General features: G+C 40.3%; 1 protein-coding gene across 4 annotated transcripts in view; it reads right to left on the bottom strand.

The window, feature by feature from the left end:
• Positions 1-16,306, bottom strand: part of IQGAP2 (IQ motif containing GTPase activating protein 2) — a 401,604-nt gene that overhangs the window by 168,746 nt on the left and 216,552 nt on the right. For 3 of the 4 annotated variants that reach the window (XM_077462564.1, XM_077462563.1, XM_077462565.1), the window contains 6 exons: positions 15,287-15,354; positions 14,742-14,855; positions 11,416-11,594; positions 8,069-8,156; positions 5,062-5,225; positions 332-419 (listed from right to left, as the gene is read on the bottom strand). In XM_077462564.1, the coding sequence (XP_077318690.1) occupies positions 332-419; positions 5,062-5,225; positions 8,069-8,156; positions 11,416-11,594; positions 14,742-14,855; positions 15,287-15,354 (701 nt within the window). The remainder of the gene's footprint in view (positions 1-331; positions 420-5,061; positions 5,226-8,068; positions 8,157-11,415; positions 11,595-14,741; positions 14,856-15,286; positions 15,355-16,306) is intronic. The other variant, XM_077462566.1, reaches the window with a different exon arrangement.

The following is a 16,306-nucleotide window of genomic DNA, read 5'->3' as shown; positions in this document are numbered from 1 at the left end:
AGGAAGGGTATGAAAGGAGCAGCAATATTGCAGGTGTGGCTCAGTGCCGTGCAATCTGTGAAGCAGTTTCAGCAGGTATGGTTCACTGGCTGCTGAAAATGCTGAACACAATGAAACAAAGAAATGTTAACTACCTGATACAAAAAGAATACTCCCAATACTGCACAGAGTGGTGATTGGAGCAATTGAAACACTGAGAAGGACAGTAACAGAAACAACATTTATTCATAAAATTGGTGCTGTATTAATCAACAAATCTTTCATTTCTGCATGCACTGATTAATGAAGATTGACACTCAGGTGCAGGACAGACATTTCTGGGATTACTCACTAAGTACGTGAGCCTCAGCCTCCTTATTGGCAACACTAACGTCTTTCTGTATCTCGCTTTTGTCAAGAGAACTGGGGACACCTGCTTTCTAGGGATCAGGAGAAGAGAAACCTTTCAGTTAATGATTTACAGCTGGAAGAACCACGGAGCTAAAATGCAGAAAGAACATGACTGCCAACAATGATTAGACATGAGAAGGAGCAGGCCATCATTATATATGCTAGTAATAACGGACTGCTGCTGGAGTTTTCACTAAGAACCAGAAGTATCAATTGAGGTGCCCCTGTACAAGGGTGACAAAGATGGAATACTAGAGGGCTAAGTAGTTCCTATCAATGAGATATGATAATATCATGTTTATGGTAGGGCTGGGGAAAAAATTGATTTAAATCTTGAATCGAGTTGAGAGGTCAAATCAATTCAAAATTTCAGCAAATAGATTTTTTTAGATTTTTTTTTTTTCACCAGGACTGGCGCGGGCGCCGACCCCGACAGGCGAGGCCGCTGCTTCGGCCTAGTCCACAAGGCCGGATGCCATGGACTAGGCTGAAGCCGTGGCCTCACCTAAAAACTCCTGCCCGCAGCTCCTCAGAACCGGTGCGGTGTCCATCACAAAAAAAATAAAAAATAAAAGAAAACTTGATTCGAATCATTAATTGAGTTTATTTATTTTTTTAATCGCCCAGCTCTAGTTTATCATGAAATAAGGACACCTGCCAGCCAACAGCCATTAGGAGAACATTGATCAGGCAGGACTGAAAACCGGATCTGATGGCCACCAATTTTCTTCACAATATATCCCATTTCACTTGTACCCCTTTCCCCTGTACCCCTCCTACATTAAACTATACAAGCTGCACAACCACGCTGCCATTTTTTGCAGTGGTCAGCAGTTAAAGATTTGTTGCCTTACGTGGTCAGATCACACCTACACATGATTGCCCCAGAAAATCTATGACCAGCCTCTTAGAGTTAATAAGCAACTCTGCCCAAAATGTATTTCTTAACGTCTTAAAGTAGATCTCCAGCTATTTTTAAACACCCCCGGGGGTGGTGTATTAATGGTGGGCTGGGAGCTGGAAGTTGGGGACAGCACCGGGGTGTACCATTCACTAAAAAAATTGCTAGTGTGCTCCAGCATTATTTAGTGGTGATCATTATAGAGAGAACTTAGGCCTTTGGTAACGATACAGTGCCTTGCAAAAGTATTCACCCCCTTGGCTTTTTACCTATTTTGTTACATTACAGCCTTTAGATCAATGTTTTTTTAATCCAAATTATATGTGATGGATCAGAACACAATAGTCTAAGCAGGTTAAGTAAAATTAGAATATATACATAAAACGATTTTTTCAGAAATAAAAAACTGATAATTGGCATATGCGTATGTATTCACCCCCTTTGTTATGAAGCCCATAGAAAGCTCTGGTGCAACCAATTACCTTCAGAAGTCACATAATTAGTGAAATGATGTCCACCTGTGTGCAAAGTGTCACATGATCTGTCATTACATATACACACCTTTTTGAAAGACCCCAGAGGCTGCAACACCTAAGCAAGAGGCACCACTAACCAAACACTGCCATGAAGACCAAGGAACTCTCCAAACAAGTAAGGGGCAATATTGTTGAGAAGTACAAGTCAGGGTTAGGTTATAAAAAAATATCCAAATATTTGATGATCCCTAGGAGCACCATCAAATCTATCATAACCAAATGGAAAAACATGGCACAACAGCAAACCTCCAAAGAGATGGCCACAAACCAAAACTCACAGACCGGGCAAGGAGGGCATTAATCAGAGAGGCACCACAGAGACCGAAGGTAACCCTGAAGGAACTGCAGAGTTCCACAGCAGAGACTGGAGTATCTGTACATAGGATGACAATAAGCTGTATGCTCCATAGTGTTGGGCTTTATGGCAGAGTGGCCAGAAGAAAGACATTACATTTTGCAAAAAACAAAATGGCACGTTTTGAGTTTGCAAAAAGGCACGTGGGAGACTCCCAAATTGTATGGAGGAAGGTGCTCTGGTCTGATGGGACTAAAATTGAACTTTTTGGCCATCAAAGAAAACGCTATGTCTGGTGCAAACCCAACACGTCACATCACCCAAAGAACACTATCGCCACAGTGAAAAATGGTGGTGGCAGCATCATGCTGTGGGGATGTTTTTCAGCAGTAGGGACTGGGAAACTGGTCAGAGCTGAGGGAAAGATGAATGGTGCTAAATACGGGTATATTCTTAAGCAAACCTGGACTACTCTGTGTGTGATTTGAGGCTAGGACGGAGGTTCACCTTCCAGCAGGACAATGACCCCAAACACACTGCAAATGCAACACTTGAGTTGTTTAAGGAGAAACATGTAAATGTGTTGGAATGGCCTAGTCAAAGCCAAAACCTCAATCCAATAGAAAATCTGTGGTCAGACTTAAAGATTGCTGTTCACAAGCGCAAACCATCCAACTCGAAGGAGCTGAAGCAGTTTTGCAAGGCAGAAATTGGCAAAAATCCCAGTGGTAAGATGTGGCAAGCTCATAGAGACTTATCCAAAGTGACTTGGAGCTGTGATAACCGCAAAAGATGGCTCTACAAAGTATTGACTTTAGGGTGGTGAATAGTTATGCACATTGACTTTTTCTGTTATTTTATCCTATTTGTTGTGGGCATGTTCTGTAAATTAGATGATGCAAATCCTCAAACAATCCATGTTAATTCCAGGTTGTGAGGCAACAAAACACGAAAAATGCCAAGGGGGGTGAATACTTTTGCAAGGCACTGTATTTTGGTTGTATGACCAATTTTTTTGCTGATAGCCCTTCCTGGACAACCTCACCATACCCCCTCACTAAACTCCCTATACAGTACATGCTCCTAAATGGAGGATATTTGGTTACATATTTGGTCCATCTGGTGATACCCCTGGGAGTTATCCCATCTTTGAGCATGTCTGAATATATTCGGTCCCCGTGGCCCATGTTGTGATTTTCCTGGAGTACCTATATTTGCTTACCATCCGTCTATACTTTTGTATTTCTTACTTGAAAAAGTAACTAAAAATCCATTGAAAATAATTAAATTTTAACAAATCTTGCGCTGCGAAACAAAACCCCCTCCCAATACAGTACACAGATCTGCTGGTGTATGGGCCATAATAAGGCTTTAAGTACGAAGGCATTCAAATCCACTTCTAGTTCTTAGTGAAAGTATACACTACATTCTTGTGACTGTTCTCACAATTCACCAAATGGGATCACTTCTACCATTATATTACATACAGATCACTCTATGCAAGTAAATCTTTCAATTAAAGGATGTACAAATATTAATTACATTATCACTGAGCTTACTCGCAAAGTCAGTTCAAAGTGGGATGTGAAAAGTGCATCTCCAGCAACCAATCATATTTTAGCCTACTACAATCAGATTACATAAAAGTTTTTTTGTTTTGTTCGGGACTACTGTAGTTTGCACATCATTACTACTTTTGCCAGTTTGAGCAGAATAGTCCATAAAGATAAATGGGAAAGCCAACACAGAGTTGAAGTGGGCTCTGTGCAAGGACCGCATTTTAAGTGTGCACGCCTACTAAAACAGCATAAGTGTAGTAAAAAAAAAAAAAAAACACCTTTACGGGCATCAAGGGGAAGATATTACTACATTTATCACGTTTCCATCAGGCTTCAATGCAAAAGAGGGTGATGTTATCCTCCCGTTGATGAGATTCTGGAGAATGGAGAGTACTCAAATCCTATATACAGCAGCACAGTGTAAGAGTATCTTCTCAGTGAGATCTTGGCTACTCTACATTCCCCAGATCTCGCTGGAAGAAGAATAACATCACCTTCAACTAGAACACCACAGGCAAGCCAAGGAAAAGGGAAGTATACTATTGTTCTCTCTACAGGAAGTCCACTTAAAAAGAACATTTTGCATTTTAGATACGAGGTCCAATTTAATGACCCTCTCCCCGTGTGATAGTATGTGGGTTTGATGACTGGCACACTGGCTTGAGCACTGCATCCTGGGAATAGTAGTAGAGGGTCATATGCTTCCCTATACCTGTAAGTAGTACCAGGTATTTCTGAGGGCTCCAACACATAAATGGAGCTGAAGGGGAACACGGCGAACACCAGTTTGAACATGTGTGCTTTTGAATGCAAATGTCAACATTTGACTACAAATTTAACATGAGCCCTAATGCTGAGTGAAAATTATCCAACCTCATTTCATAACAGTAAGGAGGGACTGAGTTTAGTTTATCAGATACTGCTACCAAAGGACAAACTGACTACACACATTCCCATAAGGAGGGCACGATACAAAAATGCAGTATCTCTATAGTAATACAATGATTCTCTTAGGCCAGTGGCCTGAGTGGTTTTGCTGAGCTGCTGGCATGACAAGGGAATTGTAACTAATTGGGTCCAGGATTATACTATGTAGGGAGATCCAACCCTACCGAAATTCATTCAAACCTAATGCATGTGTAGTGCATGTATGCGTCTAAGTGAAGCTGTTAAATAGAAAGTAGCAGTGTCAGCTCCAGGTTAGCCCCACAAGCTGCGGTCATTCATAAAACATACATTTCTAGCAGAGCTGCCAAGTTTCTTTAGTATTCCAACAGCACACTGCATAACAAGGTTAATAGCAGGAAATATAAAACCATGCCAATGATTAGAAAATGCCATGAAGTGATGAGCCGTGATGTTCTACTAGGTCTCCATTACCTGAGTTTTTTGGTCTTTGGCGGTACTCAACTGAGTCAGGTACCAGGGAGAATTTTGTGGTTGAACTTCAAATATACTGAGAATAGGAAGCATCAGAGCCTGCAACAATCCAGCTTCATCATTCCTGTCAATGGCCTCATTTACTTGGACTAAGGCTACATTAGCTGAAAGGAAAGACATTCTTAACAAGTTGCAAAACGCAATCACGCCTATTAAATAATGCCACAACTTTTTTTTTTTTTTTGCATGTTTTCTTCACTTGCCATCTTTTTTTGCCACTGCAATGACTTTCTGCCTTCATTGAAAAGTGGTACAGGTAGTGGTGTGCTTTTTACAATAATGTGGGCAATGCATTAGGGTAAAAAAACACTTACCCCTGCTTCTAAAGCGTATGTAAACCCCAACAATAATAAACTTATTTGCTCCCTTTTTGGTCTGTTACACAGTATTGCACCAATAAATGCTTTTGGTATACCAGTGTGATAATTAAAGAAATATCTTTTGATCCTTCCAGAAATCTTGTCAGCTGATAGTTTCCTGTGCTCTCTGCTTGTACTGCATTATTATTAATTGCTCTGATCTCTGAGGAGTACAGAACCCCCCTTCTGCTGAGATAAATACACAAGTTGAATGGCAGATCTCTACTTTTAAAAACGCTAGTTGCCTTACTATCCTGCTAATAATTTGCCTTCAATACTTTGATTTACAGACCTGGAAGCACATAGATCTGGAATCTGATATCAGCTGCAAACTTGTTACCCGATGACTCTGAAAATTATGAAGCCAAGGAATCAGTGCGACAACAACGCAGCTAGAATTTTTAAATGTCAGCACCCGCTGCCTCCACATTTCTCTCAGCACAAGTTTATGATAACATTTAAATGCTTCCGAAACGCTAATACTAATACTTAACCGGAACCCCTTTAACCTAATTTTAAATCAAACACCTAACAATGGTCACCCCTGAAAACAAACCCCCTATTGGGTAATCACAAAGATCACAGTGCTGAAAGAAAAAAACTAGTGACCCGTTGTTCCAACCTTCCCCATCTTTAGTATTAGCAACATCATTGCTATGGCTCATAAATGGCAGCTGTATTGACGGGAAGGTGCAATGCTTCTAAGCTTGCTAAATTGGTTTCCCCTGGGAGAGGTCTACAGTATCAGTACAGAGCATAAACATATTACTTTTAAATAAAAAGCAAATAGAATTAACCCATAGCCAAATCATTTTTAGCTCCCATTTTCTGAGCAAGCACTGTGATATCTTTGCCCTGTATAATGTTGATAGGTACTAAAAACGTGGAGCCTCTAAGGCAGCCTCTCTCAACTTTTTTAACACGGAGGAACCCTTGAAATACCATTTTGATCTCAGTGAACTCCTGCTAATAGATTACTTTATCTACAGCTCATGGTACATTGGTGCAATGGTGTCTAGGAAGAAAGCGCAGGTATTGCCCAGTTTTACAGGGTATTAAGACGGGAATGCGAAGCGGAGATACCCACATTTATAAAAAAAAATGGGAAGAAGAAATAGGACCACGAGGTGAGAAACAAAATATAGAAAAAATATTGAAGATGGTGCATAGATCCACGGAAAATAGTAAGATGATAGAAAAATTATAAATCTTTAGTTAGATGGTATAGGACACCAGATATAATGGCAAAATATCAGGAGGGACAATCTGGGAAATGCTGGAGGGAGTGTGGACAAACGGGAAGTATGGCACATATATGGTGGTATTGTTCTAGGATTAAAGAGTTTTGGAGAGAAATAATAAGATATATTGAAGTAATAAATAAAATCCAGTTACCAGAAAACCCATGGTTATGTCTCTTCCAAGGAGTAGATACCCCAATTAAGGAGTATAGAAATTCCCTTACAAGCTCTTTGATAAATGCGGCAAAGAGCCTGATCCCAAGAAAATGGAAAGAAATAGAAGCACCTAAAGGGAGTGGCTAGGAAAAGTAGAAGAAAGATATAAAATTGAAGGACTTGGAGTAGAGGAGGAAAGGGGAAGTAAGAGACTCTAAGAGAAATGGGAGTGCTGGAAAATTTTTAAACAATCTAGGATTTATAGCGAGGTAATGGGTCTGTAGGCGGGGGGGGAAGGGGACGTTTTGGAAGAAATGGAGAGGCAAAGGGAGAAAGATAGGATAATGTGAAATATGAAGGGTATGAATGTATTTTGGATCTTATGTTCTCCTTTATCATTTGGTTTTGCTTTGTACTTAAAATAAGTGGAAAATTTAAATAAAGAATGAAAAAAAAAAAAGGAAGAAAGCACATTAGTGGTCAATGGGAAGAATCCCTCAGATGGCTAAAAAATTCTAAGTGGTCAGTCATTGCTCATCTAAGAGGCAGAACTCCTAGCAACCTCTGATGGAACCAGAGTTGAAAAAGGCTGCACTAGAGGCTGCCAGGGGTTCTTTGAGCAGGGAATTATCTTTTTACCTATCTTCAAGGAGGTGGTTCTACCCAATAACCACATGTGTAAAGAGCATTCTTCCCTGTGACACACATGACCTTGAGCTGTAGATATAGTAATCAATAGCAGGGGTTCCTGGTGACTAAAAAGTTATTCCAAGGGTTCCTCCATATTAAACATGATGAGAAAGGCTGCTTCAGGGCATGGTGGCATCATATATACAGGGCCAGGGTACTATAATAGCCTTGCATTTCCCACTCTTTCAATAAAAGCAAATTACCCCTTTATTGCTATATTTTTCTGTATCACTGACTGGAAGCAAAATGCATCACATTGCTTGTGTCTTATAGAGGGCTCAAACTGTAAAAGACAACATTTTTAGTTTGAAGCAAGATTATAAAGCAGACCGGCAAGCAGCGGGAACATTTGCTTCTATTGCTGTAGGTTAAACAAAAGCAACAGCATAGCAACAACATACCCATGCAACGATACATTATTATAGCGCCAACACACAGTTTCACCTTCCAGTCGTTGCAGCCACTCAGGAGAGAAACACCTCAGAGTTGTGATTTACTTACTGTTAACCTTATTAATGTGACCTTGTATCTCTGCTTGTGTGAGCAGTTCTTCATACACATCTCTCTCCTCCTCAGAAATACTGCTGTTCTGTAACCACAAGACAAAACGAATTAACAATAAGAGTTACAAAGGTCCCAAGGGTTAATGTTCACCTAAACATTCAAAAATGTTCTGATACCACAGCATACAGTAGAAGTTCACCTTTTCTAACATGTTACACGCGTATTCAGAGTGTAACATGTAACATGTTAGTGCTGCAGCTGCCCCCACACCCCCAAATCACTGATGTGACAGCAGACCTGAGATCTTCTCCCTGTGTCTGCTGCCACAATTAAAAAAAAAAGACGCGGCCTTGCAGAGCTCCACCCACCCAGCCACCTCACTCATTCAGTGTTCTGTAAATGGTGAACTACAACTACAGACAGCCTTTGCAGCTGTCAGCTTGTAGCTCTCAATGAACTACCACGGCACTGTTCAGCACTCCGGTAGTTCATTGACAGTTCCTTGCAGTGTGTAACTGAACGCTCATATGAGGTACGGGCACACAGCTTACACACAGAGTTTGCTGATCGTGGGTGCAAAGCTTTTCAGGCTCCCAATAAAATAATAAATGCACATAATTTTTCCTGCAAAAAGATGTGCAATTATTTTTATTTTTGAAAAGGTGAACTTATCTTTTAAAGTGATTGTAAATTTTTTTTGTAAAATAACATACATATCATACTTGCCTGCTCTGTGCAAGGGTTTTGCACAGCGTATCCCGATCCTCCTTTTCTGGGGTGTCCCCGCCGCGCTCGTGGCCCCTCCTCTTCATCGGGTGCCCCAGCGGAGAGACGCTTTGCATGGGGGCACTCATGCGAGCGCGCTCCCAAGTCCTGCTGCTGCGTCCATCGACACAGACAGCAGGACTCTGCCTCACCTGCGAGTCACTGGATTTGATTGACAGCATCGGGAGCGGATGTTCCTGCTGCCATCAATCTATCCAATGAGGACTCGAGACAGAGGCAGGAGCTGCTGGGCTCATGCTCGTCGCTGGAACGAGTGGGTTCAAGTAAGAAAAAGGGGGGCTCTGGGGGGGAAGCTGCAACACAGAAGGTTTTTCACCTTAATGCATAGACTGCATTAAGGTGAAAAATCTTGAGGGTTTAAAATCCTTAAAGGCAATTTATAACACTGATCATCTGTACTAGAGTTAGCAAATATTTTCTATTCATTGATAAGATTTGTGATTATTGCAGTTTACAAAAAATCAAAATGTCTGCACTCCACAGCTGCAGTATACTGTATACTCTACACCATTGTTTTGTAGCAACCGGGCCATGGTCCATTGTTGGGCCACGGCCTACCCCTACTATGTCCCGTAACGATGAGACTGTTTCATTGCAGACTTTATTTCTCCACTCAGTAGAGTCTGTAATGTTGGGTAGTATATGCAGCAGGAGAGGTTAGTAGAATATACAGTGGTGTGAAAAAGTGTTTGCCCCTTCCTCATTTCCTGTTCCTTTGCATGTTTGTCACACTTAAGTGTTTCGGAACATCAAACCAATTTAAACAATAGTCAAGGACAACACAAGTAAACACAAAATGCAATTTGTAAATGAAGGTGTTTATTATTAAAGGTGAAAAAAAATCCAAACCATCATGGCCCTGTGTGAAAAAGTGATTGCCCCCTAAACCTAATAACTGGTTGGGCCACCCTTAGCAGCAACAACTGCAACCAAGCGTTTGCGATAACGTGCAATGAGGCTTTTACAGTGTCCTGGAGGAATTTTGGCCCACTCATCTTTGCAGAATTGTCCTAATTCAGTTACATTAGAGGGTTTTCGAGCATGAACGGCCTTTTTAAGGTCATACCACAACATCTCAATAGGATTCAGGTCAGGACTTTGGCTAGGCCACTCCAAAGTCTTCATTTTGTTTTTCTTCAGCCATTCGGTGGTGGACTTGCTGGTGTGTTTAGGATCATTGTCCTGCTGCAGAACCCAAGTTCGTTTCAGCTTGAGTACACGAACAGATGGTCGGACATTCTCCTTCAGGATCTCTTGGTAGACAGCAGAATTCATAGTTCCTTTTATCACGGCAAGTCTTCCAGGTCCTGAAGCAGCAAAACAGCCCCAGACCATCACACTACCACCACCATATTTTACTGTTGGTATAATGTTCTTTTTATGAAATACAGTGTTCCTTCTATGCCAGATATACTTGGACACACACCTTCCAAAGAGTTCCACTTTTGTCTCATCGGTCCACAGAATGTTGTCCCAAAAGTCTTGGGGATCATCAAGATGTGTTGTGGAGAAATTGAGACGAGCTTTGATGTTCTTTTTGCTCAGCAGTGGTTTTCTCCTTGGAACTCTGCCATGCAGGCCATTTTTGCCCAGTCTTTTCCTGATGATGGAGGCATGAACGCTGACCTTAACTGAGGCAAGTGAGGCCTGCAGTTCCTTGGACGTTGTTGTGGGGTCTTTTGTGACCTCTTGGATGAGTCGTCGCTGCGCTCTTGGGGTAATTTTGGGCGGCCGGCCACTCCTGGGAAGGTTCACCACTGTTCCATGTCTTCGCCATTTGTGGATAATGGCTCTCACTGTGGTTCGCTGGATTCCCAAAGCTTTGGAAATGGCTTTATAACCCTTTCCAGACTGTTAGATCTCAATTACTTTCTTTCTCAATTGTTCCTGAATTTCTTTGGGTCTCGGCATGATGTGTAGCTTTTAAGGATCTTCTGGTGGACCTTACTGTGTCAAGCAGCTCCTATTTAAGTGATGCCTTGATTGTGAACAGGTGTGGCAATAATCAGGCCTGGGTGTGGCTAGAGAAATTGAACTCAGGTGTGGACAACCACAGTTATAGTATGTTTTAACAAGGGGGGCAATCACTTTTTCACACAGGGCCATGATGGTTTGGATTTTTTTTCACCTTTAATAATAAACACCTTCATTTACAAATTGCATTTTGTGTTTACTTGTGTTGTCCTTGACTATTGTTTAAATTTGTTTGATGTTCCGAAACACTTAAGTGTGACAAGCATGCAAAGGAACAGGAAATGAGGAAGGGGGCAGACACTTTTTCACACCACTGTATAGCGTGTGTCTGTGTATTAAATAAATATATTATTTATAATATAAATATATATATATATATTATACAAACATATACATCTTGACTTGGTCTCTTACACACAATTTTTATTTGTATTTTGCTGTTTACGCAGGATTTCTTTCAGTTCTTTTACTATGCCTTGAATCTCACTACCCAAGATCATTGTCTTGGTGAGCATTATCATTCAGTGGCTGTTCCACAGTGAATTCGATATTTGCAGTAGGTAGGCCGTTTTTGAATTTTTTACCTTTAATTTAGCATTCTCCTCTTTTATTTTCTTAGCTTGAGAAAGCTCATCATGGTACTGCTGGTCAAATCTCTCCTCCGCATTTAATAGCATTGCATTAGGATTCCTAAGGGTCATCATTGTCTGACTGGCTACTCCCTTGTCCAGCGCTTCATTAATTGCAATCACAGCTGCGTGCACTAAAAGCAAGGAGGCATAAACAAATAGTCCCATTGACAAAGTATTTATATGAATTTAAATAAACTATATTTATATTATATATATATGAAACAAAAACAAACACACACACACCACATGGTGGACTGTGACGAAAGTAGACCAAATATAAAACTGTTCCAAAACCATTAACCAGCAAGTCTCCCTTTAGGGCTGGGTATGTATAGAATTGCAAGTTTCGGGTCATCACGATTAGAGAGAGTAAATGCCCATATCTGATCAATAAATCACAAAGGAATTAGAACACCAAAACAAAAAATAAATAAATAAATAACTAGAGGTCTGCCGTCGACCCACAATTGCGGTGAGGAGAGTCAGAACAGGGAACTGCATATGTAAACAAGGCGATTCCCCGTTCTGCCAGCTCACGTGACAAATCTACTGTTCCCAGTGATCGGGAACAGTGATCTCTGTCACGTTCCAGTAAGACCATCACCCCTACAGTTATAACACACCTAGAGAACACACTTAACCCATTGATCACCCTAGTGTTAACCCCTTCTCTGCCAGTGTCACTTTTACATTGATCAGTGCATTTTTATAGTACTGATCAATGAAATAATGTCACTGGACCCCAAAAAGTGTCATTTGGGGTCAGATTTGTCTGCCGCAATGTGGCAGTCTTGCTAAAAATCGCAGATTGCTGCCATTACCAGTAAAACAAAAAAACAAAGTCCCTAAATCTATCCTGTAGTTTGTAGATGCGATAGCTTTTGCGCAAACCCATATACATACACGCCTATTGCAATTTTTTCTACCAAAAATATGTAGAAGTATATCGGCCTAAACTGATTAATAACATTTTTTTTTATTTTTTTTTTGGATATGTATTAAAGCAGAAAGTAAAAAGAAAAGAAAAAAAAAAATCATACTTACCTGTAAAATCCTTTTCTTTTTCATACATCATGGGACACAGGGGTTAGGCTAATATTCATTACCTGCTGGGTTATACTTCATCTCTAGGTGAATGGACACTGGTAGACCTAAGGTCTTTAGACAGGAAGTGATCCCCTATATAACCCCTCCCATACAGGAAGTACTTCACTTTTGTAGCAAGCACTGAATCCTCAAAAAAAAGAGGGGAGGGATCTCTGTGTCCCATGATGTACTCAAAGAAAAGGATTTTACGGTCAAGTATGACAAAAAAAAAAAAATCCTATTCTTTTTCATACATCATGGGACATGGATTTAGGCTAATATTCATTACCTGCTGGGAGGTCCCAGAGCAATAGCCTTGAGGGGATGAAGACACCCTGCCAAACAATAGCCATCAGAACTTATACGGCTGCCCGCAGTACACTGTGGCCAAAAGCCGAATCCTCGGCTGCTTGAACATCCACTTAATAAAACTTTGTGAATGTATGCACTGAAGACCAGGTAGCAGCTTTACAAATCTGAGCCAGATATCTGATGGCGAAAAGACCAGGAGGTTCCTACACCCCTGGTAGAATGAGCTCTCACCCTAAAGAGAGGAGCTTTACTTTTCAGAACGTAGCCCTGAATTGACTGACCCAAATGGCAATGGAAGCTGCCTGCCCTTTCTTGGATCCTTTTGGTGATTATATTATCACTTATAAAAAAGAAAAATATGGCATTTATAAAAATATTTTAAACAAAAAATGTGCCCTTTGACATGAGATGCATGCTCTCCTATCTGGCCATTTCAACCAGGATTGGAAACAATCCCATGTCTATGGGGACTAAGCAAACACCATCAGTCAAGAACAATACAGAAAAAAAACGAGTAATCAGAAGACCTTGTCTGACCTCCACAGTTTCCCCTGGTAGTGGTGGTGTCTGTTTTTGGCATCCTCCTCACCATAGACTTGAATGCTTTGGTGACATTTGTACTGCCTAACAATTCTACAAGCAGTTTAGCTACAAACCAAACTTGGATTGCTATGTGAGGCTTCATTCACACCAATGCATTTTTGCATGCCTTTTGCAGAAACGCAGGACATTATTAACATTGTTACCTATGGAACACATTCACATCAATGCATTTTTGTGCCTCTGCATTTTTGGAAAGTGTCAGCCTTTTTTTTTAAAGCAAAATGGCGCCTTTTTTTAGTTCAATAGACTTCAGTGGAGAAGCAGCAGAAAAGTATGTAGTGTTTTTTTACAGTGATTTTCACGATTTGCGTTTTTAAATCTGCCCAACAAATTTTTTTTTAAATGGGGAAAAAAAAAACACAAAACATGGCAAAAACTTGCGGAAAGTACTGCAGAAACACTCAATAGATACAGGCATAGATGTGACTCGAGTGTTACATGTAAATTCTCACAGTTTTCTCCTTGATCCCAATTAGAATCATTTTGAGGGACCTGCTGTCTGGCCTTCAGTATTCAACAGAACTAGAAATTTCCCTACAGCCACCTATAAGCGGAGATCTAATGCTGAAGGAAGTTGACTATTCATGGAAGGTTGAGTATGATACAACCACTCCTGGGTATCTGAGCCAATCAGTGCATCCCTAAAAAAAAAGTAAAAAAAAAAAAAAAAAAAAAAAAAAAAAAATGAACATTTGCACTGGGAGACCATTCCTGTTCAGCTTGTACAACATGGTAGGAGAAGCGCGTTGCAGATTAATTTAGCAGTGTGTTGTCATGTGGAAACAGCAGCGATCAGGCAAGGGATCAAACCCCCAATTACCATAAACTCTACTGTACATTCACCCTAGATCAGCTTCAGCTAGCACCGTCATCTCACCGACTGGCCACATAAATCAGATGACATTTTCGATTTGTAAGTTAAAAAAATTTGTAAGTTAAAAAAATAAAAAAAAATAAAAAAAATACCAAAATCTAGACCCTCACACTGAATAAGCAAGTTTATCAATATAAAACCATCTGAAAGAAAAACAAAGTGACTGTGTGGCCAGTCTTACATTTGCCAGTCTGAGAGGTTGGCACCTATGCAGATGGTGATGATGCTATTTATAAGGGTAATTTTCCTGTTCATACAAACTTTACTTTAAATACTGTAATGAGAAAAACAGCAAAGCTATCAGAGCATATGGGCACTTAAGCTGAACAATGTGGTGGTGGGGCGAGTCTTAAATAATGCTGTCATAGTATATATATTTAGTATACCCGCCTACAAAACTTACAGGCTGCTTCATCCACAGACAGTTCGTTGGCCAGGATTCCTCCTATTTTATTGAATGAGGGCATCTGAATACCGTATTTTTCCAACTCTTTCCTCATGTTGCTGATCTCCTCCTCTAGACAACAAACACAATAATTAATGCCGAGTACATAACATGTTCTATTTTTTACCAAATCACACATGTGAAAAACAGTATAGCATGGTTAGTATTTGGCATTGTAATGCCCTTATCACCCTCAGGTGACACTCAGCAATTAGGACATACAAGGCCATCCAATGAGCATTCAAAATGATGAATTCGCTCACAGCCAATAAGATTTAGCCTACTAGTGCCAAAAAATGCAATATTGCCTGTAGCGATGCAGAATATGGTGTAGAGTACAATATGCAGCTAGTATCTTTCAATTAACTCATGTTTGTGACAAATGTATTGTAAAAATCTAGAAATCTAAAAAGGTACACCAGTGCTAACCATAGAAGAGTGTTTTTCTTAAGCAGAATTTTCTTTAATTAGAAATGTATGATAACCGAGGTCATGCTTCTTACCCGTGAAGTCCACTTTTCCCAGTAAGTCTTGTATTTGTGGGGCAATTCCAAGCTTGAACAGATATAAACTGTAATAAAATTAAATAGCAATAATAAAATAAATACAGTAATTTAAGCAACAAATGTATTACAAAAAATCTGGATATGCAGAATGTTTGAAATAATGCTCATGGTTTCATTGCCAGCGACTTTCCTCTCATGCTCCTCGGGGCATATATGTGCTCAGGGGGGCCTGCAAGTTGTATGTCTACATAGAAAGCTTTAGAAAAAGACCTCTATGAATGTATCATCATGCCTGCACCTCCAACTGTCAGCTGAGATCTTTGGCCACATTAAGTCTATCCACTGTAGACAATGAGATTATTTTAGTCATCAATAGCATGGAACTAGGCTGAATAAAATGAATGCATATAAAGTATCAAGAATGCTAGATTTTATATTTTTATATATGACTGGCAGGATTTCGGAGAACGTGTATATGGCATCTATGTTTCTTACCAAATGATCTAACAAAACTTTCAGTTTTTTTTCACATTGTAATAGGTTCTGTTGCGAGTCCTGGAGCCTTTGTAGTGCTTTGAATAGGTTAAAACCTCCTTTTTGAGTCCATATCTTTCCTGCTAGCCAGACTTTTTTTTTTAATCATTTTTAATGTAGATTGACTGATGCTAGAGGCTTTCTTTCCCTCTTGCTTTCTTTGGCATGGGAGCCTGCTGCAGAATGAAAACACTGACTGCTGATAGAACACTAAAAAGATAACATATGCTACCCGTTTGTTTAGGGGAAGCCACTAGGTGGCATCCTGTTAAGGAACCAATGTAAGTTTAGTTAGTTGACAAGCAGGCGATTTGTTTTATTCCATAGTCTTGGTTCAAAGACTTCCTGTCTTGCTGAATTAAAGTGTAAGCCCTTGTACACACGGTGGGAGATTCCGTCGGAATGTTTCCTATCGGAGCGTTTTGTCAGATATTCCGACTGTGTGTGGTCTGCATCGGACTGTTTCCGTCGGAATATCCGACG

This window comes from Lithobates pipiens, unplaced genomic scaffold, assembly GCF_037356315.1.
Source record: "Lithobates pipiens isolate NorthernLeopardFrog02 unplaced genomic scaffold, aLitPip1_a1.2 Scaffold_3, whole genome shotgun sequence".
In the NCBI taxonomy this organism is placed as follows: Eukaryota; Metazoa; Chordata; class Amphibia; order Anura; family Ranidae; genus Lithobates; species Lithobates pipiens.
The sequence above is the reverse complement of the archived record's forward strand: the minus strand, read 5'-3'. Positions and strand labels throughout refer to the sequence as shown.